The 24,729-nt window shown below is 42.2% G+C and overlaps 1 protein-coding gene and 1 pseudogene across 3 annotated transcripts in view; both read left to right on the forward strand.

The window, feature by feature from the left end:
* CR1 (complement C3b/C4b receptor 1 (Knops blood group)) overlaps nt 1-24,729 on the forward strand; it is a 125,503-nt gene that overhangs the window by 52,195 nt on the left and 48,579 nt on the right. Inside the window, exons 25-32 of one of the 3 annotated variants that reach the window (XM_059675375.1) lie at nt 2,013-2,240; nt 3,152-3,328; nt 6,053-6,244; nt 8,303-8,326; nt 9,764-9,839; nt 10,555-10,659; nt 10,749-10,843; nt 13,997-15,004. In XM_059675375.1, coding sequence (XP_059531358.1) covers nt 2,013-2,240; nt 3,152-3,328; nt 6,053-6,244; nt 8,303-8,326; nt 9,764-9,839; nt 10,555-10,659; nt 10,749-10,824 — 878 coding nt within the window. In that variant the 3' untranslated portion in view covers nt 10,825-10,843; nt 13,997-15,004. Of the gene's footprint in view, nt 1-2,012; nt 2,241-3,151; nt 3,329-6,052; nt 6,245-8,302; nt 8,327-9,763; nt 9,840-10,554; nt 10,660-10,748; nt 10,844-13,996; nt 15,005-24,729 lie in introns of those variants that run through there. The other 2 variants (XM_059675376.1, XM_059675377.1) reach the window with 2 other exon arrangements.
* LOC132221045 (UDP-N-acetylglucosamine transporter-like) lies at nt 21,059-24,728 on the forward strand (annotated as a pseudogene).

Here is a 24,729-nt window from a genome sequence, read left to right on the forward strand (position 1 = left end):
GGGCCACATGTCAAGACTTTCCATGTGGGGAGAGTAATGAATAGGGAAGACATATCCCTCTTCTCGTGGAGTTCACTTTTTTATTGATTTCAGAGAGGAAGGGAGAGGGGGAGAGAGAGAGAAACATCAATGATGAAAGAGAATCATTGATCGGCTGCCTCCTGTGCGCTCCCTACTGGGGAATCGAACCCGCAACCCAAGCTTGTACCCTGACGTGGAATCGAAACCTGACCTCATGCTTCATGGGTCCATGCTGAACCACTGAGCCACACCGGCCGGGCATGGAGTTCATTTTCTACTTAGGGAGGCTGCCCACGAACAAGAAAATAAATAAATAAACAGAAAAATTGAATACATAAAATATGTTAAAATTGATGTGTTATAAATTAAAAAAAAACAGTGTTATATGATAAATTTGTATGGTACAGGGAGGTGAGTCAATATTTGAAATGAGATGAGGTGCCCTGAATATTCAAACCACTTGCTTAAATAAAACATGCTGAAGATTCAGAAACTGATAAATAGATAAAAGTGTTTTATTCACCAAGACATAACTGATTTAGCCTACTCTGTTAACTAAAGCAAAGAAAGATTTTTTAAAATATATTTTATTGATTTTTTACAGAGAGGAAGGGAGAGAGATAGTTAGAAACATCGATGAGAGAAACATCGATCAGCTGCCTCCTGCACATCTCATACTGGGGATGTGCCCACAACCAAGGTACATGCCCTTGACCGGAATCGAACCCGGGACCCTTCAGTCCACAGGCTGACGCTCTATCCACTGAGCCAAACCGGTTTCGGCAAAGAAAGATTTTTTAAAAATACCATTTTTTGATGATTGAAAAATAATCATTTTTAATTTGGATTTTGATAAACTACCTTGTGAGAAATCTATTTGCTTATCTTATGTGATTATGGTAGAACTTTATGAGAACATTCCATATGTATAAAACTCAGATACTCATCAAACTCAACCTTCCCAACACACATAAAACTGAAAATAAATTTATGATTAAACTTTGGATAAATACAAACAAACCAATTATTCTTTGATGTACTAAAGCCTTCACTTGTTTACTAGTATACATACAATTCTGATAAGCTTGGGTATCTCTTCCCCAATTTATATCAGTTTAGAAGCATCAAATTAGTTTTAGGGAGGGAATTGCTAAAAATAGGTACACTAACAGCCGGAAAAAATTGACAGCTGGTATCTTGGAAGAAAGAAAAAAGCGAAAGAAGAAGAAAGAAAAGGCTACCCGGTGCCTTTTCGTCTGACTGTAGGAATCAATGCATTCTGATGGCATTACGGTGTATTTGATGTGGGCACTGATGATAATGGTCTCAGTCATCTAGAAACATTTACAGCGGCTGCAAATGATAGCCCACATTTCACAAATTTCACAGAGATTTCCCTGGAACTTCAGACACCTGAGCGCCAAAACCTTGTTTATCTTGTATTGCATTGTCAGCCCAGGACTCTTACTACGTCTGACATAAAGTAGGACATCAAATGGTTGCTGAAGAAAAAAACAAATTAATTACCTTTCAAATTGATTAAAATCTTAGCTGCCCGGAGGGTCTTTTGGATGTTTGCAATAAACTGCAAGCTTTGTCTCATCTTCCTTAGTTTCTTCTCTAAAAATGTTCTACATATATAAGTTGCATGCACCTTAGTTATATTATCATAGAAAGAAATGTGTTTATACCTGGCTGATGTGGCTCAGTGGTTGAGCGTCGACCTATGAACCACGAGGTCACAGCTGGATTCTTGGTCAAGTCACATGCCCCTGTTGTGGGCTCAATCCCCAGTAGGGGGCATACAGGAGGCAGCCGATCAATGATTCTCTCTCATCATTGATATTTCCATCTCTCTTTCCCCCACTCCCTTCCTCTCTGAAATCAATTAAAAAATTTTTCCAAAACAGAATGTGTTTATAACACAGTCCCATGATACCAATATTGCATAATCATTTGATTGAAACTCTACGCTCTTGTCTTCTTTCTAGAAATCTTTTGTACAAATCCTCCAGCTATCCTTAATGGAAAACACACAGGAACTTCTCTGAGAGTCATTCCCTATGGAACAGAAATATCTTATACATGCGACTCCCACCCAGACAGAGGGACGACCTTCAGTCTCATTGGGGAGCGCACCATCCGCTGCACCAGTGACAGTCAAGGGCACGGGCTCTGGAGCGGCCCTGCCCCTCGCTGTGAACTTTCTGGTCCTGCCGGTCAGTACGCATTTCCCCACCTCCCATATGGGTCAGTGCGTCTGGCAAGAACCTCCAGATTTCTATTGTGACAGTTTGTGTTCCTCTGAATATCACTTTGTTATGAATATCAGACACAGAAGTACCTGCCAGGAGAATAACAGATGGTTCTAGAGGTGCTGCACTGTGCCCCAACTGGTGGTATTCTGATGACCCTGCCCACTGGGGTGAGGAACGTAGGATGGTGAGGAGAGGAGGCAGAAGAGAGTGGAGAGAATCAGGGAGGCCCAAAGTTTATAGAGAATATTTTAAAACCAGTGAAAATATTTGGTTATGCCATCTCTATTACTAGCTGCTTTTATGCTACGTAAGAGTAATTTCCTTCAAAATTGGTAATGCTCTAGAAATAATTAGGCAAGTCCCGATGTAGCCATTTGTGCTCCTGTTGTTATTTCTAAGAGTTCTGCTCAGCCCATGACTGTATTTTGCTGACCTTTCTTCTCATCTTTAGCAAAAGGAACTCAGGTTGCCCTGGAGAAGTGAAGTGGGTGGTTGTGCTCTTGGCCTCTGGCTCAATCCTTTCCCATATATTTCTAGCTTTAAGTGACAGTACCTGGCAACCAGAAGCTCCTTTGTGGCTGTGATTGGCCACACAAGCTCCGTCCTCCAGAGAGGACAGGTAGCATTGGCTGGGTGATTTGTAGATGCCAGTGGTATTTCTGTCTGGTACACTCTGCAGGTGAAGGACATACTACATGTTCCATACTACATAGGCTGAGAGGTCTATGTTTAATTAGTCTTCCCACTGACCCGCAAACATTTAGTGCCTTGAGTCCTGTCTGCCTAGGTGGCTCTAAGAGTCAGAAATATTATTTGATGTGTTGTCGTGTTCATACTTCTATGTTTAATTGAAAGTCTTTTCTTGATCTTAGCATGCCCACCTCCACCCAAGGTGCACAATGGGCATCACACTGGAGGACGTGTATCTCCATATCTTCCTGGGATGATCATCAACTACACCTGTGACCCAGGCTACCTGTTGGTGGGGAAAGGCTTCATTTTCTGTACACATGAGGGAACCTGGAGTCAAGTTTACCATTATTGCAAAGGTATCTTCTATTCTTGCTGGGTTTTTATGGGCAATTTCTGCATGAGGCTAATAAGGCTGATGGAGATCTTCTCTGAGAGGATGATGAAATGAGTATCAATAGAGGAGACGAAAAGCAGAACAAACAGTAGGAAGAGAGGCTGCACAAATATCCTTACCTCTACCAAGTAGGAAGAACAGAGGGAATTGTCAGTGAGAGAATAGACATCAACCACGGATTTAAAATGCTTTCCAGGCCTTTTACTAATAAACTATTTCAGCTTTAAAGGATCACAGATGGTCCTCACAAATACCCTTAGAATAGTGGTTCTCAACCTTCTGGCCCTTTAAATACAGTTCCTCATGTTGTGACCCAACCATAAAATTATTTTCATTGCTACTTCATAACTGTAATGTTGCTACTGTTATGAATCGTAATGTAAATATCTGATATGCAGGATGGTCTTAGGTGACCCCTGTGAAAGGGTCGTTCAACCGCCAAAGGGGTCGCGACCCACAGGTCGAGAACCGCTGCCTTGGAAGGTCAGTAAGAGACCAGAAGCACTTTGTTGTGAGGACTGTAGAAGTGAGGTCGGAGCAGTTAGTTCTGGAATGACCAGGTGTGGAGTCTCACTATAACTTCCAAGTCCAAAGGTAAGGAGTTTATTGCCTCTTTCCTGCACCAAGTCCCAGGAATGATTTTTGTTATTCTGTCTATATTTGCAAAAATGAAATATGACTTTAAAACCTTAGTTGGCAATATTCTAAAAAGCTGCAAAATGTGGAATTAAAATTCATATTCTATGACTAGGCATGCTACTGACATCTTTACAAAAGTGATGTGTGCTAGTCCACAGAGGAATCTGATGAGGTGGGATGATTATTCTTGCTGTCTTACCGAGGAGGAAATTGAGGTGTAGAGAGATCCAGTTACTAGCCTATGATCCTCAGCACAGGAGTGATGGTGCTAGGATTGGACCCCAGCTCATCTCCTGCTTTCTAACTCTGCACTTTATATTGACTCCTTTTAACTGTGGCTTTTTGACTTTTCAAAACTATAAGTGAAGGGCTTTTTGCTTTGCTTGTTTCTCTTCTAGTCTTTCATTTTTTCAAATACTATGTAATGTTAAGGGTTGGTTAGTCTTATGGCTGCTGTGGTTACAGGACTTCATGGCCCTCCCTGACCTAAAAGTCTCAGAAATCCGGCTTGGCCTCCTGCCCCTCAATTTGAGAGACACAGAAGAAGTGGGCCAACACAATGATGGCAAGTGACTTTGTTTTGGTTATTTGCCAGAATGGATGGCACTTACAGAGTCCCTGTGGCTCCGCAGAAACCAAAAGCTCACCCCTCCTTTTTTAAAAAAAATATTTTTAAAATCGATTTTCAGACAGAGAGGAAAGAAGAGGGAAAGAGCGAGAATCATCCATGCGAGAGCCAAACATCAATCAATCAACTGCGTCCTGCATGCTTCCTACTGTGGATTGAGCCTGCAACCCGGGCATGTGCCCTGTCAGTGCATGGGATGACGCCCAACCAACTGAGCCACACCAGCCAGGGCTCCTCTTTGCTTTCCTATATAATAAAAGGCCAGGGACCATAAGCGTACCGACCAGAATGACCCCTCGACCAGTCGCCATGAGGTGCATTGACCACCTTTTGGTCCCTCTCCCTCCCAGCCATGAGCGGTGGCGGGCAGGGTGGCAAGCAGCAGGAAGCAGCAGCAAACTACTCGCACATGATTTCGTGTGCTGGGCCTCTAGAAGTTACATAAGAAGTATGAAGATTTAGGGAATCATTCCAGGATTAACTGTTCAGATTAGGACTCTGGGATAGTTTTCCGGAAAATAAGAGAATTGTATCCCATTCTCCTAGTAGCTGCTTTCTTTTCATTTACATAAAATTGCTTTTGTCTTAATAACTGTTCCCTTCAAAGATGTCTTATTCATTTTCTATTTTTAGCCTTAGCAAAATTAGCCAGGAATCTTATTTAAAAGACAGTTTCTTAATCTACATCCCCAAGAACTTTTGATTCTGACAGTTTGAGTTGGGGTCCAGAGGTCTATTTTTAACAAACCCACTAGAATATTCTGGTGTAGAAAGACCACAGACCATACTGAGAGAATTAGCACTTTACCTGATTGGGTTTTACAAAGGAAATTAGACTTTTACAACTGAAAAACAGGCTTTGCTTAAATCGAAGACGTTGTGGCTGGGCGGAGAAAGACAGCAAAGTAAGGTTGAGCTAAGTGAGATAAATTAAGCTGAAAACTGATATTTCAAATTCAGAATCATGATTTACTAATGTCTTTGTTCTATATGTAGAAATGAGCCAGAAACAGGCATTTAATCGAGAGGCAAAAAGCAGTATTTGTTGTATTCCCAGAGAGAGTTAATGTGATCTTCCTATGTCCTGTGGTATGACCCAAGTGGATTTAGGCTAGAGTACGCTTATCCTAACTCCTCATCTTTCCACAGCTTTCCAGTTTCAGAGTTATTCACAATCAAAAGTGTATTACAGTACATTCCATATTCCAAGGAAAATAAAGTTTGAGAATCTTAAATCATACAATGTTTATCTTAAATCATACGATATTTAGGGAGGGGCTATCAATTTTTCTTGATTGAAAACATGACCCCTATTTGCTGAAGGGAAGTAGGTTTGGGGGTCATAGGTCTTTCCATTATGGTAGTTACAACTGAAGTTCTCAATAAAATATCAATTTCCTTCCAATTTTCTAATTTCAGAGGTAAAATGCAGCCTCCCAAAATTTACGAATGGAATCTGGAAGGGGTTGGACATGAGGCAAGAATTTCGATTTCGAGATACTGTAACCTTGGAGTGTAAAGATGGATATACTCTGGAAGGCAGTCCCCGGAGCCAGTGCCAGGCAGATCACACATGGGACCCTCCTCTGGCCACATGTACTAGTACATCTGGTAAGTGCAAGAGCAGGTACAGGGAATACAGGTCCTCCCCAATCATGCACTGTTCATTCATTCATCCGTACTGTCATCGAATGTGGTGTGATTGTTACAGCATCGAACGTGGTAGTGCTAAGGAGTGCAAGAGAAGCTCCTAATTCTTCTCCAAACGCCCTTAGCAAAGAGAGCCAAGCAAGCCTTGCTCTCTCCACAGTTCTCAACCCATTCATCTTTCCTTGGGGACCTCACTGAACCTTTTTGGTCTGCATCACTCTATTGTTGCATGCATCCCACAGTAATGATTTAGTTATAGCGCGGGGCCTTAAAAGTCAAGGCCATCAGATATAGAGCAGGCCTTCAAGAATTTCAGCATGAGTCAGGAAGCACCTTCCAAGGTGCTGAGACCAGCTGTCCTGTCTCCCTCACTGCTGTAGGCCACAGGATTCTAAACTGGTAAAACTACATCAGCAGATTTAGAAATCAGGTGTCATTGAGCTGTATTGGCAACTAGATAGAAAATTCTAAAGCCTGAACTTGTACACATCAAGGAGCTGATGAGCAAAATTAACGATGAATAACTTTCCTTAATCTAAGTTAGTGCCAGGCCTCCCTCACATATTCTTATGATTCTTATTTGTAGCAGTGATTACCAAGATTGTTCAAGATGTTTTTATAGTTAATCCCTTGAATTGCTAGTAAATCTGATTTATAAATGATATTTCCAAATTATAAACTTGTAACCTCCTGAATATCAAATTACTTTCACTTTGGCAAAAAGCTATCTGGATGAATGAATGCCTTTACAGCAGTGGTTCTCAACCTTTAATACAGTTCCTCATGTTGTGGTGACCTCCAGCCATAAAATTATTTTTGTTGCTACTTCATAACTGTAATTTTGCTACTGTTATGAATCGTAATGTAAATATGTGATATGCAGCATGTATTTTCATTGTTACAAATTGAACATAATTAAAGCATAGTGATTAATCACAAAAACAATATGTTATTATATAAGTGTTTTCCGATGGTCTTAGGCGACCCCTGTGAAAGGGTCGTTCGAACCCCAAAGGGGTCGCGACCCACAGGTTGAGAACCACTGCTTTAGAGGGTTTGAAGATGTGGCCATGAAAGACGGAAAATTCTCATAATGGAGGACTACCCTACCAGACATTAAAAGAAATATAAAGCCACAATACACAAATCACTTTAAAGTAGCACAAAACTGACTCATTTTTATAAGTGAAACAGAATAGATATTAATAAAATAAAGGTTATTATAAATAAAAGTAAAAGTATCTTACAGATGAAATATAACAGAGGTGGTAAAGATGATCAAATAACATAGGTAGATGGAAACAAATTGAGGACTTTTTATCTTACAAAAAGTACCAGATGTATTAGAGAGTTAAAGTTTTTAAAGTCAATATAAAAGCTAACGTAAATTATATTTATTTATCAAACCTCTGGAAGAAGACTTAAATTCTTTGAACGTTTTGATATGATAGAGAAAATCATATCAACAAATTTGACTTACAGCTTATGTGAGTATTTTGGAAAGTAAGAAAGCAGTAGACAGATGAGAAATATGGGACAAATATAATGAAGAGTTAATATTATTATCACACCAGTAGCAGTAGTGGTAGTTGTGGTGGTAAAAATTAACATATATTGATTGAGAGCTTAATTCCACTGTTCAAAGGTTAGGTAGGTAAAGAGATGCTATAAATATGTAAAAACCTACATGTATGGGAGCATGTTCTAGAAGGGAATGTACCAAAGCATTTCATGGTGGTAGAATTATGTGTGATATTTTTCTTTGTTCTGTTTTATACATTCTTTGCTGTAGTTTTATTAATTTTATGATAAAATGGTAAGTTAAAAAGAAAGGAAACAGACCACTGACTACAGAAGATAAAATGAGATTATCTCAGTAAAACCAATGGTTTTTTAAATTAGAACAAAATTGGACTGTGCGATGATAAAAATGAGGCCAAATTGTCATTGGCTGAGGGCTCCTGTTCAATCACGTTGAGGGCTTGACTGATGCATTTGTGATCTTTGTCTTCCTTTTAGGCCGACGCAATGCTCGCATTATTGGTAAGTTTTATGAAGGGTTTGCTGAGAAACTGCAGCACCTTTAACAGTAAGTATCCACTTATAATGAATGAAATGTAAAAAGAGAGGTCAACATATCTTACATTGAGCTGAAACCGGTTTAGCTCAGTGGATAGAGCGTCGGCCTGCGGACTGAAAGGTCCCAGGTTTGATTCCAGTCAAGGGCATGTACCTGGGTTGCGGGCACATCCCCAGTAGGAGATGTGCAGGAGGCAGCTGATTGATGTTTCTCTCTCATTGATGTTTCTAACTCTCTATCTCTCTCCCTTCCTCTCTGTAAAAAATCAATAAAATATATTTTAAAAAAAATCTTACATTACGATTTCATTTAGAAAGGAGACAGTGATAGACTCAGGCCACGGTGTGATGAAACTGGTATCCTCACCTGCCTATAGAGTGTCCTCCGTCAGAGGCTCTGCACTGTCTTTGAACCATTAAAGATGACCAGTCCTTCATCTTCTTTTACTGTAGCTGGAGAATACAACCTGGGAATATTCTTCAGGGCAGTCAGGCTCACCTGCACAAATTGGAGCCACAGAGACCACCAAGCCCGTTTCTGGGATCTGAGTCTGGAAGAGGAATAGTGTTATGAGAGAGTCGGCTTCAGAGGGATTTGGCAGAGTTTGTTGCATAGAATAGCTCCTGTGCCTCACACAAGAGAAGTGCAGGGCCTGAGAGGTGGAACCCAGGAGTCTCAGCGCTGTTCTCACATGTTGTTGAAAGGCTGCTGTTGGACTACAGGTTGCAGAATGGCTCTGCTCACTCCTTACCCTTAACCCTATAGAAGTGACAGTAACGAGCTGGATTAGACAAGGAGCAGAGGGGAGATCTTTTTGTTATTGTTGTTAATCCTCACCGGAGGATATTTTTTCCCATTGATTTTTAAAGAGAGAGAGTTGGGGGTGGGGGAGGAGACTCACCCCAACCAGGGCAGGGATCGAACCTGCAACCCAGGTAGGTGGCTTTGGCCAGAAATCAAACCCATGACCCTTTGGTACACGGGCTGAGCTCTAACCACTGAGAAATGCCAGCCAAAGGGGAAATCGTAAAGGTAAGCCTGTGTCTGTGTTTTTTAAACCAGAACTTAGTTACATTTTTAAAAAATCATTGGCAACCTCTAGAGCAGTGGTTCTCAACCTGGCCCTTTAAATACAGTTCCTCATGTTGTGACCCCAACCATAAAATTATTTTCGTTGCTATTTCATAACTGTAATTTTGCTACTGTTATGAATCATAATGTAAATATCTGATATGCAGGATGGTCTTAGGCGACCCCTGTGAAAGGGTCGTTCGACCCCCAAAGGGGTCTCGACCCACAGGTTGAGAACCTCTGCTCTAGAGAGACTAGATACGAAGATAGAGATGAAAAGCTATGGGTTGTATTTTGCATGCACTTAATTACCTTGTTTTACTGCCTAGGCATATCCTCCAGTGTGGTCATCTTTATTATACCCATCATTGTTTCCTGTTGGGTGATTCTAAAGCGCAAAAAACGGTCAGTCCAGCCATGGGCTTTGCAATCACTAAGACCTATGCTCATACTCACTCACTAGCTTTGATTCCTGGGCAAGATACTTAGTCTCTCTAAAGTTCATTTTCCTTGCCAGAAAAATAAGATAATAGTCGCTCCTACGGCAACACAGTGCCTCTCTTATAATGAATGTCACAAAATGTTAGCTTTGTTATTTATACATGACTATTCTTACTGATATTTAAAAGTAATTAAATACTTCTTTTACTATCAGTTCTTACGTACCTTCATGACAACTGCTACTGTCCATACTATAGGTATTGTACAAAATACAGAACGTATATCTTCACTATGGGGGTGAAAGGAAGCCTTGTGTAAGATTGCAGCGCAAAGCCAGTTAAATGTCACAATCCTGTTGTACCAGTATTTACTAATCAATATAGCTTGGGAATAGAGAAATATGTTATTCTAAGGCATGGGCACTTGTCTATAAGAGGGTTAGAGTTCCGACACAACCTATAGAATGGTTTTAGTATTCTTTTCTAATCCAAGGTTTTACTCAGTTTTGAAAAGTGTGACTTGGTTACTTTTTTCTTTTTAGATGCCTTACAAAGATATCAGAAACCTGAGAGAAATTATGCCCTAAATGTCCAAATGAAAGTTATTGATTACTTCCATTCAAAACAAAAATGTACATAATTTAGTTATTTTTCTCATCTTTTTCTCCCCTGCCAATTAGCAGTGATACAGATGCAAAATCTAAGGAAGTCAATATCCATTTACATCCCCAAGAAGGGAGCTGTGATCATGGGAAAAGTCTGCAAACAAGTGAGGAACATAGCAGGTACCGAACACAAATTGAAATCAAAATGCTTTCAACAACCCAAGTATCAAAATGGAAACAGGATTTAAATATGCCATTGTACCTGGTAGATCCCTAATACCAAAGCCGTTGGAAAGTACTTCAGGAGCTGGATACACTGCTGCTGGTGGTGTCTTTCTTGGATAATTGTTTCCAGTGACTTGGGGTGAGGACTCCGTCAGTGCTCTGCACGGGCACTGTTTTCCTAAGCATTCCTGTATTAATTGTGTGTTTGTTAGCGGTGGAAGTGGAGTTCTTGGGGGTGCCCTGGGGGAAAGAATTTTATTGATGATGTAAAGTTAAGGGGGTTCCCTTCCAAGATCCCATCTATGTCAGCCCCACCATGGAAGATGTCCGAGCTTTCCTTCAGCAGGGCTAGAATTAGGGATGCCAGTCTCCACCCCATAGTAAAGCACAGGCCAGTCCAGCATCCGCAGGTGGGGTCCACATGGCCATGGGCCACCTGGCTTCTAGGCCCACGTGGCTATGGAGAGAGAACAGGCGAGCGCACGGGGCAGGTGCAGGCCATGAAGCGAGAGTGCCACAGCACCAGACCAGAACTGCACACGAGAGAGGGAACTCTTTGTCCTGGGATCATGTATTCCCACATTTTCCTGAGTTTGCATTGTGTCTACCCCCCTAGCCAATCCATTGTTCCTCAAGCCAGGCAAGCACCTTTTCTACATCACCCTGACTGCACTGTGTATGCACCCATCTCCCCCTGTGTTCAACTCCTTCCCCTGAGCATGTACCCTGACTGGGAATCGAACAGGTAACCTCTTGGTACGTGGGAGCCATCAGAAATCTTACAAAGATATCAAAAACCTAAGACAAGTGATGCCCTAAATTTCAAAATGAAAGCTACTGACTACCTCATTTCAAAACTAAAATGTATATAATTTAGCTATTTTTCTCATCTTTTTCTCCCCTGCCAATTAGCACTGATACCTGGCCAGGCAGGGGAGACGCATTGGTTTTCCTCTATTATCAGGGAACTTCGATGGAAAAATTGTGCAAAACTGATTCATAGCCAGCCATGCTACCACCAAATATAAACAGACTAAATAACCAGACCATGAGGGCAATGCTTGTCTTTATACAAATTTTATTTAAAAATGTTCCAGAAGACTGCTTAAAATATCATTTGATTTACCCTATTCTTGCCAGGTTACCTGCCTAAAACACTTTGCTACCTTCCTTCCAATCTAAGTTGCATGAACCCAGCTCAGAATTCACTGACCCAAGAAGCTCCCCCAGATTCCCAAATAACTCTAGTCCAAAGTGATGTCTCTCTTTGGAACTCAAAGCACTTCCTGTCTATTCCAATTTTTAAAATAAATTATTTTCTTTCAAGGATAATATATACTCATTGAAAACAGAAAATACCCAGAAACAGAAAAATAATAAAAATCCCTTGTAATAACCCTCCACCCAGTGGTTAGTATTATTAAGCTACTTGGCATATTATTTGACATTTGCAAGGTTATACTTTGAGATTATGTTGATGTGATTTTGGTTTCACAAATGACAACCAATCTTCTCATTGTTAAAAACTGTATATGAATTCATCATACAGTATTCGGCTTTTCATTTCTTGTGTTTTACCTATTAACGCTATTGCATTCTTTCACTCACTCATTCATTGATTCTACAAATTTTGATTAGTCACTGATCTTTGTAACGGGACAATCAATGAGTCAGGGCTGCCTGTCACTACTTGAGCCATTTCAGCAGACAGGGTTGAGTCATATAAGAGCATTTATTTCAATAATGCCGGCAGTATGAGAGAGCAGCAGGTCATCCATAAAAATCTGCTCAAAGCGCCCCCCCCCCCCCGCCTCCACCGTAAGACAGCTGCTTATATTGGGTAGATGGACAAAGATTACATGGGGAAGTAGGCAAAAGGGATAAAAAAAAAAAGGTATGTAAAATGGGCAGTTTAAAGGTAATGCAGGCTGGGGATTGCAAAGGCCTGGGGGTGCCTCTGGTTTCTGCAACAAGGTTGTTAACCTTTCAATGATAACAGGCAGCTCCTGCAAGTGGAGGATGGACCACAGTTCCAGGTGAGCTCCCAGGTCCCACATGCAACTCCCATCCAGGTTGAAATGTGCTTTCTTTAATCAGAACAAAACAATCATGGTGAACAGAGCATGATTAATATTTCTTATCATAGCTCTTCCCCAATATTCTTTGTCTGCCCCTAACCTAATGTACCACACATTGTGCTTTGTGTTTTCTCTCCCAGGCTAAACTAACTTACGTATTCATAAAGACCAGCACTGTAAATGTCCTCAAATTTCTGAGTATAGACTTAATCAAATGAGAAGTGGTCAGTAAATACTTGAGAATCAATTTACCTAAATGTTATTTATCCTCAACTTTTTGGAGACATTCTTTTACATCCAGGTGCATCTCACGTTGTGTTTATTAACTGTTGGATGCTTTTTTATAAAAAGATAGAAACTCCTTAATAAAGTAATGTCAAATTTTCATTTTTAAGATTGGAATTCTGATCACAGGTGTTCTACAGGAGAAAGTTAACCGTTTGTAGACAAGGAGTGAGCTAGAATCGGTGCCAAGCTGAAAAGCTGTGCACTCAGGCCAGGTGCAGGGTCAGAGAGGATACAGGTAATGAGGCAGACAGACTCCAAAGACACAGCCACGCGTTGGAACACATGAGAATGCTCAATGATGATGCAGCTAACATGATGTTGGGAACACTTGTGAGCTAGAAAGGGGACAATGATGAAGGGTCAGGTGGCAATAATTACTGGGAGTGCCAGGTGAGCTGAGGGGAGTCTGACCATTTGTGACAGCACAGTGTTTCCAGCCTTAAGAAAGACTGGCGGAGGGAGCATTTGGGCACCTTAAACTATGCAATACCTCCTTTCAATCTTGACTGTGATAAGGGCAGGAGGACAGGCTATCTGAAGCTGCCCCACCCCCAAACTACCAGATTCTGCTTCCTTCCCCCTGCCGTAACCATGGTTCAGAAGGAGACTAAAAGAAAGCTTTTGTGTGTTACAATGGACCTGTAGGTTTTCTGGAATAAGGCACTTTTTATTTAATTGCTCAACTCTGAGGACACTTTTCCTTTTACAAAAAGACATGGGGAATGGCCAAGTTATTCATTCATCTCTTATCTACTAAGTGTCTCAGTTAATGCCATACTGTCTCGTGTCCTACATAGCTACCAAAACAGAGGGCAATAAACACTTCTTTTAAGCGTGTAAGATATATGTAATGTCAGCATCATGATTAGCAGCATAGAAATTTGTTGACCCTGCTGTCATTTAAATAAGAATTCCTTTTATTTCAGTGTCCCTCCTTGACAACCTACTATAAAGCTGAAGAACATCTCAAATGAAAATGCTCGTTGGAAAGGAGCCGATTCATTTCAACAGAATAAGATCTGAGACTCATAAAGTCCTTGAAGTGACCTCACAGAGCGGCCAGCGTGTGCACGTGGAGATGCTGGCTGTCACTCCATCTTCCTTCTTTGTGCTGAAATGAAAGAACGCCCTGTCTAGCCCGGGGAAGGACTGCACTTAGGGCTTAGAAGCACCAGTCATCTCAGTTATTTAAAGGAAGAAGTTGTCACCTAGGATTTCTGTCTATAAGTTTGTCATTTGTCTTTCTTATTTTTAATTATTCATATAGGTGATCTTGAACAATGTGGGGGTTAAGTGGTGCCATCCGAATGAAAATGCTGTTTCTGATTGGCCATTTGCTAAATCCTGCACGCAACATCTCAGGATGCAGAGGGGCAACTGTATAGTTACTGAAAAATAGTCAAGTGTAGTTATTGAAAAATATTCACCCATGCAGTTCAGACTCTTTGTAGTTCAAGTGTTAACTGTAATATGGAATGGACTCAAAAAAGAGAATTTGGAAAATGCAGGAGGAAGATATAAAAAAACAAGTAAGTCACATGTAATTATACTACCCAGGGATAATGACTGCTAATGTTTTAATTCACTTTCTGCTAATTTTTCTTCATATATATGGGTCTTTATACACACATATGTCTTTCTTTCTTAAATATCTTCTTTTCTGTTTGTAGAGCAGAATCCATTCCTTTTAGACAGATTGGAGTAAAAGATATGTATGTTTTCACTTTCTCAAAAAAATATATGTCATTTCTGTTTCTTAAAAAGTCATTAGATGATTATAGGAAAGATGGCTTAAGAATACTCAAGAGAAATATTTGGGGGGAAAATAAGCTTTGGATATTTCCTGAAATCTATTTCAAAAGTACTTTGTACTATGCTCTGTTTAAGAAACATACTGAATTTTAAATAAAAGTAAATTTTTTATATAAAAGTAACTAGTTTACTTTTGAATGGATTCAGCATACACTAAATTTACTAAGAAACATGACTTTTAAGAATTTATCAGACTAATAACATGTATTGACACATTCTCAACAAGTAGCCCTAAAGTCTCTAAAAAATCCAAATCCTTATAGATGAAAAATTCATTTGGGGTGATACTATGGGCCATCCTAGACAATTTGAGAATCTTACTGGATATTTAAGAATAGATTTGTGTATGACAACTGCTAACTTCTGTGTAATTCTGGTTTTAATAGTTGTTTTTGAAGTATATTTTATATTTATATTGATAAATATCAATAGTGAACTGGACCTCAACTAGAAGTTTAATTTAAAATCATGCAAGAGAAAAAAACACACAGCAGAACCAAAAAGTCAACTGACAAAGTGGGACAATAAATTGCAACATATCACAGACAAAGGGTAATGGGCTTAATTGAGAGTTAGTAATTCAAAGACCAATTCTTCCCTACCTCTCTCTAAAAGGGCAAGAGATATTTATCCAGATCTCTCTCTCCCTCTCTCTTTCCTTCTCTCTCTCTCTCTCTCTCTCTCTCTGTCTCTCTCTCTCTCTCACACACACACACACACACACACAGGTAATAGTCCACAATATAAAAATATGATCAATGGTTTGCTTAGCCAATTCTTATTATTTCTTGGGTTTGGGAATAGAATCTTTTAAAAGAGGTGTAGAAATTAACTGAGAATTAGCCTTGCTTAGTATTAAAAATCCCTTCATAGAAAAAATTCTAAATTCTTCCCCCCCTCCCCCATGGAGTAGGTTGGTGCACCATGTGATTAACAAATATCTGATGCTGTGACTTTTTAATTGTTAAAAACCCATGAGATATTTTTTAAATATTGGTTATCTCTGGGAAATAATGTATAAAATACCATATTGCCTAACTTAATTGTATTATTGAGCAATTCTGTTAACTTCTTTTTTATTTTAAATATATTTTTATTGATTTCAGAGAGGGGAAGGGAAAGGGAGAGAGTGATAGAAACATCAATGGTGAGAGAGAATCACTGATCAGTTGCCTCTTGCATGCCCCCACTGGGGATTGAGCCCCAAACCTGGGTATATGCCCTGACAGGGAATCAAACCGTGTCCTCCTGGTTCATGGGTGGACACTCAACCACTGAGCCATACCCGTGGGGCTTCTGTTAATTTCTTGCCTCACATTTTTCATCTGAAAAGCAGCAGCTGAAACAATTACTCTCCAAAGCCATTTCCAATGCTAATCTAACTTTTTTTGTACACTTAGATGTGAGATATGTTAATTTTAAATGATAATGCTTCAATGAAATCTTGTCTCCTCCATTATAAGAAATAAATAAAAGCTTTTAGTATTGAAACTCTCTTAGGAAATATGGTTTGCAACAGATCTACTTTTTAGAGCCTTCCACAACAAGAGGAAACAAAATGAAAACGTGTTCCTTCTGAGAAATGCCCTCCTTTCTGTATTTGGCTGGCTTCCAAAGGCCTGCTTGGGTGTGGCCTACCACAGCAAGGCTCTGGCTGGTAACAGCTATTGGCTGGCAGGTGCTTACCAGGTGCAGATAGAGAAGGCATCGCTCTCAGGGCCAGTCTCAGAAGCAGGGCTCATCCTCTGTTCAGCCAGCCACTCTCTCAGGTTTCCACAAACCCCTCCTGTGTCATTCCCCGGGACAGTCGAAGGCCTTTTCTGAGTGCATTCACAGGGGCATTCATGCTGCTACCCCACCTCTGAAAAGCATCATGTAAATATACTAATGTAGGCGGCAAAGAATCATCTAACATTGTTTTCTTTTAAAGAAGTCGGACTCTCATAACATCCCCACATTCCAACTACATCATACCACAATCCATAAAGCCTTAAAAGGGATCTGCCACACAGCTCAAAACCTGGGCATTCATGCACATTCACCACTCCCTTCTCCTTTTCTCTTTAGCCTTTTGAAAAAGTCTTTAAGGGGAGTTAGAGGAACCACTAGTTTTTTTGTTATTAATCCTCATGGAAGAATTTTCCCATTGATTTTAGTGAGGGGGGAGTGGGAGAGAAGGGAGATAGAGAAACATTGATGAGAGAATGCCACATCAATCAGTTGCCTCCTGTACATACCCCAACCCAACTGGAGTGGGGAACCTGCAACCCAGGTACATGCCCTTGACTGGAATTGAACCCCCGACCCTTGGGTTGGTAGGCTGCTGCTCTAACCACTGAACCATGCCAGCGAGGACAGAACCACTCGTTTTTACTCCCCTATTTCCTCAAAGCCTTAACTCTATGTTGTTGTTTTTTCCTGTGAGGACCTTAGGAAGTTCACGGTCAATATTCTCCTTTGAACTCAGTCACTAAAATGATCTCAATGCTAAGGGACAAACATTAGCTCCACTTCATAGGTCACCTTGTCTGCCTAATTAAGAAAGGTTTTCATTGCAAACATTCATATCTCATTTTTTAAAGAGACAAATCCAGTTTTGTGTTTTGTGTCTAAAATGATCAAAATCAAAATCTCTCAGAATTTTTTAGCATTTGGTAAACCCATAGAGTGAAGCATTGAATGAGACATGTTAAACGCACTTGACTTCTACACCTGTTTGTTTCACTCAGTACTTAACACATATTTATTATACAGCTCCAGCAGGCCTAGGACTATCTGGGCATTTGAGAAAAAGCAACAGAACTCTATTCCTGACTCATAGAGCTTGTCCATAAAAATAGGGAACAAGGCTTGGGACAAATCCCGAGATGAGTCAACTTGAAATAAGTTGAAGCAATCCATGTGAAAATTTTAAATTATGTTTAGAATGCTTTGATGAACACCAAGAGTAGAAATTTCATTGACTGAAAGCAACTTCCAGTTCTGAATCTAATCTAGTACCTGTAACTAAGAAACTCACCATATTTTCCCCCTATCTTTTGAATATTCTCACAAGAAAAAAACAACTTACTTCCAAGCCCCAAATAGATGGGAAAGGTTTTTCTCACCTTTATTGAGATATAATTGACATAGAACATAGTGTACTAGTGGTTGTAGAGAATAGATTCTCTGTTTTAATAAGTGACAACATTAAGCTACTTAACTACCAGTATAATTCTTTCACAACTGTTAGAATGAAGAGAAATGATAATTCGCCATAATTGAGTGTCCTATTCACTGTCTCCTTAATTATACCTCCTTTAATCTGTTTCATTGTGGGGTATCTAGATTTAATAACCCAAGATATTTTGGTGTTTATTTTATAATCATCTCCACATGTAGTACCTTACATGCTCGGCCAGTAATCCAAATGTTAATTATGTTGGTCTGAGAGGAAGAGGAAATTCCATGTTTGTTGAACCCAGAAGTCTTCAGTCCATCTCAGATGCAGAATTGTGTAAATGTATATAAAGTTTTGCAGTTCCAGAAGAATTTCAGGTTTGTATGGGGAGTTCCATTTCCTCACTAACATCTCATTCTTTAACCTGGAGCAGTACAGGTTCTATCCCCACCATTGTATGAACAAAACAACTATATATATATATATATATATATATATATATATATATATATATATATATATATACATTATGGTTAAAAATGTTTTTCTTTACCTGAATCCAAATGTAACATGAGGTCAGTCAATACAGGAAACTGAAAATCACAAGGAAAATTAAATATAATTGTGGTATATTTCCAACTAATCTCTTTTTATGTGCATAAATATACTGCCTTTTTCAATAAAAGAAATACCAAAAGGTATACACTAATTTGAATTCTGCTTTTTTTTCATTTATGAATATATTCTAGTTTCTCACATTGATAGTGTTTTACACTGCTTGCTACATTGAATTCCACCCCACAAAGCTACCAAGGATCAATTCCTTAACACTATTACTAGACACTTAAGGTTTACATTTCTTCCAAAATTATACATACACCTTTGCTCGCAGCTCTAATGATTTCTCTGGGATAAGCTCTAAATCAGTGGTTTTCAACCTGTTGGCCGCCAACCTGTGGGTCGCGACCCCTTTGGGGGTCGAACGACCCTTTCACAGGGGTCGCCTAAAACCATCGGAAAACATATATATAATTACATATTGTTTTTTTTTTTTATTGCTTAAAGTATTACAAAGGGTATTACATATGTATCCATTTTATCCCCCCGCCCTAGACAGTCCCCTAGCCTCCCCTATCACCCAGTGTCTTATGTCCATTGGTTATGCTTATATGCATGCATACAAGTCCTTTAGTTGATCTCTTACCCCCCTACCTCCTGCCCCCCAACCCTCCCCGGCCTTCCCGCTGCAGTTTGACAATCTGTTTGAGGCAGCTCTGCCTCTGTATCTATTATTGTTCAAAAGTTTAGAATGGTCTCTATTGTCCATGAATGAGTGAGGTCATGTGGTATTTTTCCTTTATTGACTGGCTTATTTCACTTAGCATAATGCTCTCCAGTTCCATCCATGACGTTGCAAATGGTAAGAGTTCCTTCCTTTTTACAGCAGCATAGTATTCCATCGTGTAGATGTACCACAGTTTTCTAATCCATTCATCTACTGATGGGCACTTAGGCTGTTTCCAGATCTTAGCTATGGTGAATTGTGCTGCTATGAACATAGGGGTGCATATATCCTTTCTGATTGGTGTTTCTGGTTTCTTGGGATATATTCCTAGAAGTGGGATCACAGGGTCAAATGGGAGTTCCATTTTCAGTTTTTTAAGGAAACTCCATACTGTGTACGACAGGAAACCATAAAAATTCTAGAAGAATCCAAAGGCAAGAAAATCTCAGACATATGCCGAAGCAATTTCTTCACTGATACAGCTCCTAGGGCACTTGAAACTAAAGAAAAAATGAACAAATGGGACTACATCAAAATAAAAAGCTTCTGCACAGCAAAAGAAACCATCAACAAAACAACAAGAAAACCCACTGTGTGGGAAAACATATTTGCCAATGACATATCTGATAAGGGCCTAATCTCCAAAATTTATAGGGAACTCATATAATTACATATTGTTTTTGTGATTAAACACTATGCTTTAATTATGTTCAATTTGTAACAATGAAAATGCATCCTGCATATCAGATATTTACATTATGATTCATAACAGTAGCAAAATTACAGTTATGAAGTAGCAACAAAAATAATTTCATGGTTGGGGGTCACCACAACATGAGGAACTGTATTAAAGGGTCGCAGCAATAGGAAGGTTGAGAACCGCTGCTCTAAATGGAACTGGTGGTTTAAAATCCATTTCCAATTTAAAAACGTTTCACATTTATAAAACTGAGGTTTAAAATTAAACGTTTGAGGACGCTTGTCCCCTCAAAATGTTTACTCACATTGGGTGATATTTTTCTTCTTTGGCAACAACTAATGGGAAGAAAATGTCAACTTTTGTTTTCTTTTTACTACCCATCATGTTACTGGTTTTTCCCCCTCCTTTGACTACTCACACAAGGTTAACTCACAACCCTACAAACCTACAAATAAATCTTGCTCATTCTTAATTGTCCGGGATTGAGAGATTGTTTCAGCAGGAAAGCTCTCTTTTTCTACTTCATCTAACGTTCTAACCAATTCCTACCCATTCTAACTCTACTGACATTCATTGCTCCCAAGAATTTGCCACTCAATACAGCCTTATTCTTACTTTTTCATGCAGGTACATTTCCTCTTCAATGAAATGAAACATTTAGTTCTGCAAGGTCATGGGCCCCATAGAGTTGAGGCTTAATATGCTTAATGGCACAGGGTTGTTGAATATTTTTCCTTCCCAGGGGTCCTCTCAGGAGAGTAAGGGACAAGAGTCATTTACATTAGGTGTGGGGAGTGCAGAGGCCAAACCCACCCAGGGCTGTCCTTCCCCTTCCAGGCCTGCACACCACCCCTCGCCCAGACCCCTCCTTGCAGGCTGCCGATTGGCCCTGGCGCCCGCCCAGGACACGCCCACTTGTGGGGCGGCACCTGGAACTGAATCTTTGTTTTTCTACTAGTACATCCGCTAAATTAACTCCATGAGGCACCTGCTCCTTGGCTCTCTCGGGATTCCCACTGATCTCCCCGACAATGACGGCTTTTGGCGGGACGCGAACCACACCTCCCCGGCGCCCTGAGAGCCCCTTCTCCTCTTGGAGCTTCGTTGGGGTCCTTTTGGTGGCTCTAGTGCTCCAGTTGCCCACATCCTTCGGTAGGAGCCTGGAGAGGGTGTGCGCTCCGGGGCGAACTGGAGCGGGTCGGGGACCCCCAGGCCGTCCTCAGCCAAGGGCGGGGGCGGGGGTGGGGCGGGGGAGGAGCGGGGCTTCGTTTGGTGGGTCGGGAGGAGGCTCAGGATTGGGTCGACTCGGGGTGACAGCGTGGCCCGAGGTGCCCTGATCTTTCTGCGCGCGGATCTAGGAGAGGGGCGTTGGGGGGAGCCCGTAGTGCCCGTGGCGAAGGCTGGCTGGTGGTGTCTCTAAGCCGGGGCGGGCGTTGGGCGCCCCAGAGTGTCCCGGGCTAAGTAAGCTGCGTCCCTGGCAAAAGCTGCAGGTGTCTGGGGCCTGGATCAATCAGGGCGAGCCGCGCGGGCACGTGCTCCAGGTGCGGGCTCCCCCGAGTGCTCTGGTGCCCGAGGTTGATGCTGAGCCCTTGCTGTGCCCGTGGGGAGGGCTGGCGCTGTGCCCCCTGGGCCGGAGGACGCCTGGGTGAGCGGGCTGTTGTGCCCCCCTGGCGTGGGCTGGGGGGTCCCGGGCGGGTGTGGCGTTGTCCGCAGAGTGTTTGGTGGAAGTGCCCAGAGCAGCGGCGCAGGGTGGGGCCGGGAAGCTCCCTGCTGGCTTTGTATGGGCGCCGGGAGTGCGTGTTGGGCGGGGAGCGCTGCAGGAAAGAAGCCTGGGTTCCTGGGTTCAGCGGGTTTTGGAAGGGCGCGCAATGCTTTTTGCATTCAAATAGATTGGTTGTTGGCCAATATCGGGCAGGGTTTTGTTTTGATTTTCTTTCTTCCTTTTTTTTAGGGGGTGGGGGGCATGGAGTCATGTTTGTGTACCTATCAAATATAGACAGTACACTATTCTATTACCAAATGTCTTCTTGGAATTGTTTTCTTTTTTTGTTTTGTGTTTTGTTTTGTTTTTCCCATCGTGTTGGGTCCTATATGAGGGGAGATGCAAAACTACCTAAGAAAACATTAGTAACCAACCAATGAGAAATGACCACCCTAAGAAATGCTAATATGCTTTTCCCCTACAGCTCAAAAATACAGCTGACAGCCCATCCACTGGGTTTATTTGGTGTTTTACTGAATGGGATATGCAATTTAAAATGCATATGCCACAGAAAGCATGCTTATCGTATCAAACATACGCAATCAAAGGACAGTAATTTTTAACACTTGGGTCTATGTCCTTCTGTCTTTATATCCGCTTGTGTTTCTATGCCACTGTTATTTTTAGAATTCTATCATATATACAATTTGTACACTGCATTCTGTCCTAAGCAGCCATCATCCTACAAATAGTTGCCTTGCATGTGCCATGTCCTGTGCTGGTCTTGAGGACACACTGATGAACAATAACAAACCATTCCTATTTTCATGTTCCTTATTTCATTTTTTATTGTGTGTTCACACACACACACACACACACACACACACACACACACACACACACTGGAATATAAGCAGGGACTGTGTTTTGCCCACTGTTGGATGCAGGCACACAGTAGGCAATCAGTAAATATTTGCTATAATGTACTGGGCGTGGCAGACACTAACCAAACCATAATACTACCCTGTTATAACCCAGGAGGGATGCTCTGGAGGGATGGAGGAGGATTCTCTGGCAGCATTTAATGAACGCATGACTGGTGGAGGGTAACATGGGCTTCTGGAGAGAAAATACATGAGAAAATGGTGATTGCAACAGCGTTAAAATGTTCCTGCCAGTGTAAGCATTCCAGGCAGAATTGTCCTCAATTTCTGCAGTTCATGGACCCGCCCTTGCTAGAGCAATCTTGGGAGTCACCGAACCATCTATAGCTGGAAATGGAGAAGCACCCTCTGCTCCACAGCCCGATTGTGGTGGTCACATGTTAGGTTGCCAGAAAGGAAATGCTGAGACAGAGATGGTGTGTAAGACAGTTATGAGGAAGTGCTCTTAGGCTCAATATTTACAGAAATGAGTAGGAAGAAAAATCAAAACTGGAAAAGAAGAAGCTGAGTGTCAGTGCAATCTCAATGAAGGTCTCAGGCAACTCTGTGGAGAGTTATGAAACTGGAATTACTCTTTGCATGTATCCTGAGTTAAGGAGAAAAAGCCAATATTTTATACGCAATGTAGATTAGTCATGGTATGCAGACCATCCCAGAAATAGTTTCACCGTGGGAGAGTTGCTTAAAAAAACAAACAGGCCGGGTCTGGGAGCCGGGGGAGGGAGCCAGGGCCCGGGAGGGAGGGGGAGGGGACGGGGAGGGAGGGGGGAGCCGGGTCCGGGCCCCTGAGGAGCCTGGCGTGCGGCCCCGCTCTGCTAGGCGGCGCTGTGGCCCCGCAGGCAGTGTGGCCTGGCCTTGCCCCCAGGCTTTTGCCCCGCAAGCCCGGCTCTTCCTCCCGGGGAACGGGGAGCGGCGGGGCGGGGGGTGGGGTGGGGGGGTTCCGAGGCCGAGGCGGCGGGGCTTGGGCGTGGTTGTGGCCTGAGCAGAGGCGGGACTGGCACGGGAAGCTCGTGCGGCAGGGGGCGCTGGGGGACCCGGCGGGGCAGGCAGATGCAGATAAAACCTGTCTGCCAACCTCCAATGCCTTTCCTTGGGGGTTCTGGTCTTTCTGGCGACCAGCCTGGTGCTCCCGAGGCGCTGCTCCAGGACTTTAAAGGAGGAGGGGCGTGGGTACCTGCTCCAGGGCCGGGTGGTGGCTGAGATTCTGAAGATCATGGCCTGCCGTCTGTTAGGCTGCCAAGACGGCCACTGCGGTCTGAGAGCACTGAATGACTCCTGCGGGAGGAGATCCTTCACAAGCCGATGGGAGCGATCAAACCCGCTGTTCCACCGGGATATCCGCTCTTCAGAACCACCTGCTCCACGTGGCGCTGTCCGATCTCCACGCAGCCACCGACCAGGTCACGGATCAGCTGAAGATCCTGACCAGGGCGCTGTTCTCCGTGTCTCTGCCGAGCGAGAAGCGGGGTGTGTGATTCTGATGGCCGGAGTGGCTTTCGTACAGCGGCCCTCGGATGCCCAGGAGCTGCACCCGAAGGCGCTCGCGGCTGGCTCGCAGTTCGTGGGCCTCATGGCCATGCTCACGGCCTGCTTTTCCAGTGGCTTCGCTGGGGTGTGCTTCGAGAAAATCTTTAAAAAAAAATCAAGCAGTCGGTGTGGATCAGAAACATTCAACTGGGTTTCTTCGGGAGCGTATTTGGCTCCATGGGCGTGTATGACGGAGAACTGGTATCACAGAACGGGTTTTTTCCAGGGCTGCAACCGACTGACCTGGGCAGTTGTTGCGCTTCACTGGGAGGCCGTGTCATAGCGGCTGTTAGAAAGCATGCAGGTAATATTTTAAGAGGATTTGCAACCTCTTTATCCATAATATTATCGACACTGATATCCTACTTTTGGCTACAAGATTCTGTGCCAACCAGTGTCTTCTTCCTCGGAGCCATCCTTGTAGTAGCAGCTACTTTCCTATACGGTTATGACCCCAAACTTGCAGGCAATCCCACCAAAGCATAGTGAGCGCTGCTCGCAGCCATGCCAGCAGGTTCAGGGCTGGGGG

Source organism: Myotis daubentonii, chromosome 18 (genome assembly GCF_963259705.1).
Source record: "Myotis daubentonii chromosome 18, mMyoDau2.1, whole genome shotgun sequence".
In the NCBI taxonomy this organism is placed as follows: Eukaryota; Metazoa; Chordata; class Mammalia; order Chiroptera; family Vespertilionidae; genus Myotis; species Myotis daubentonii.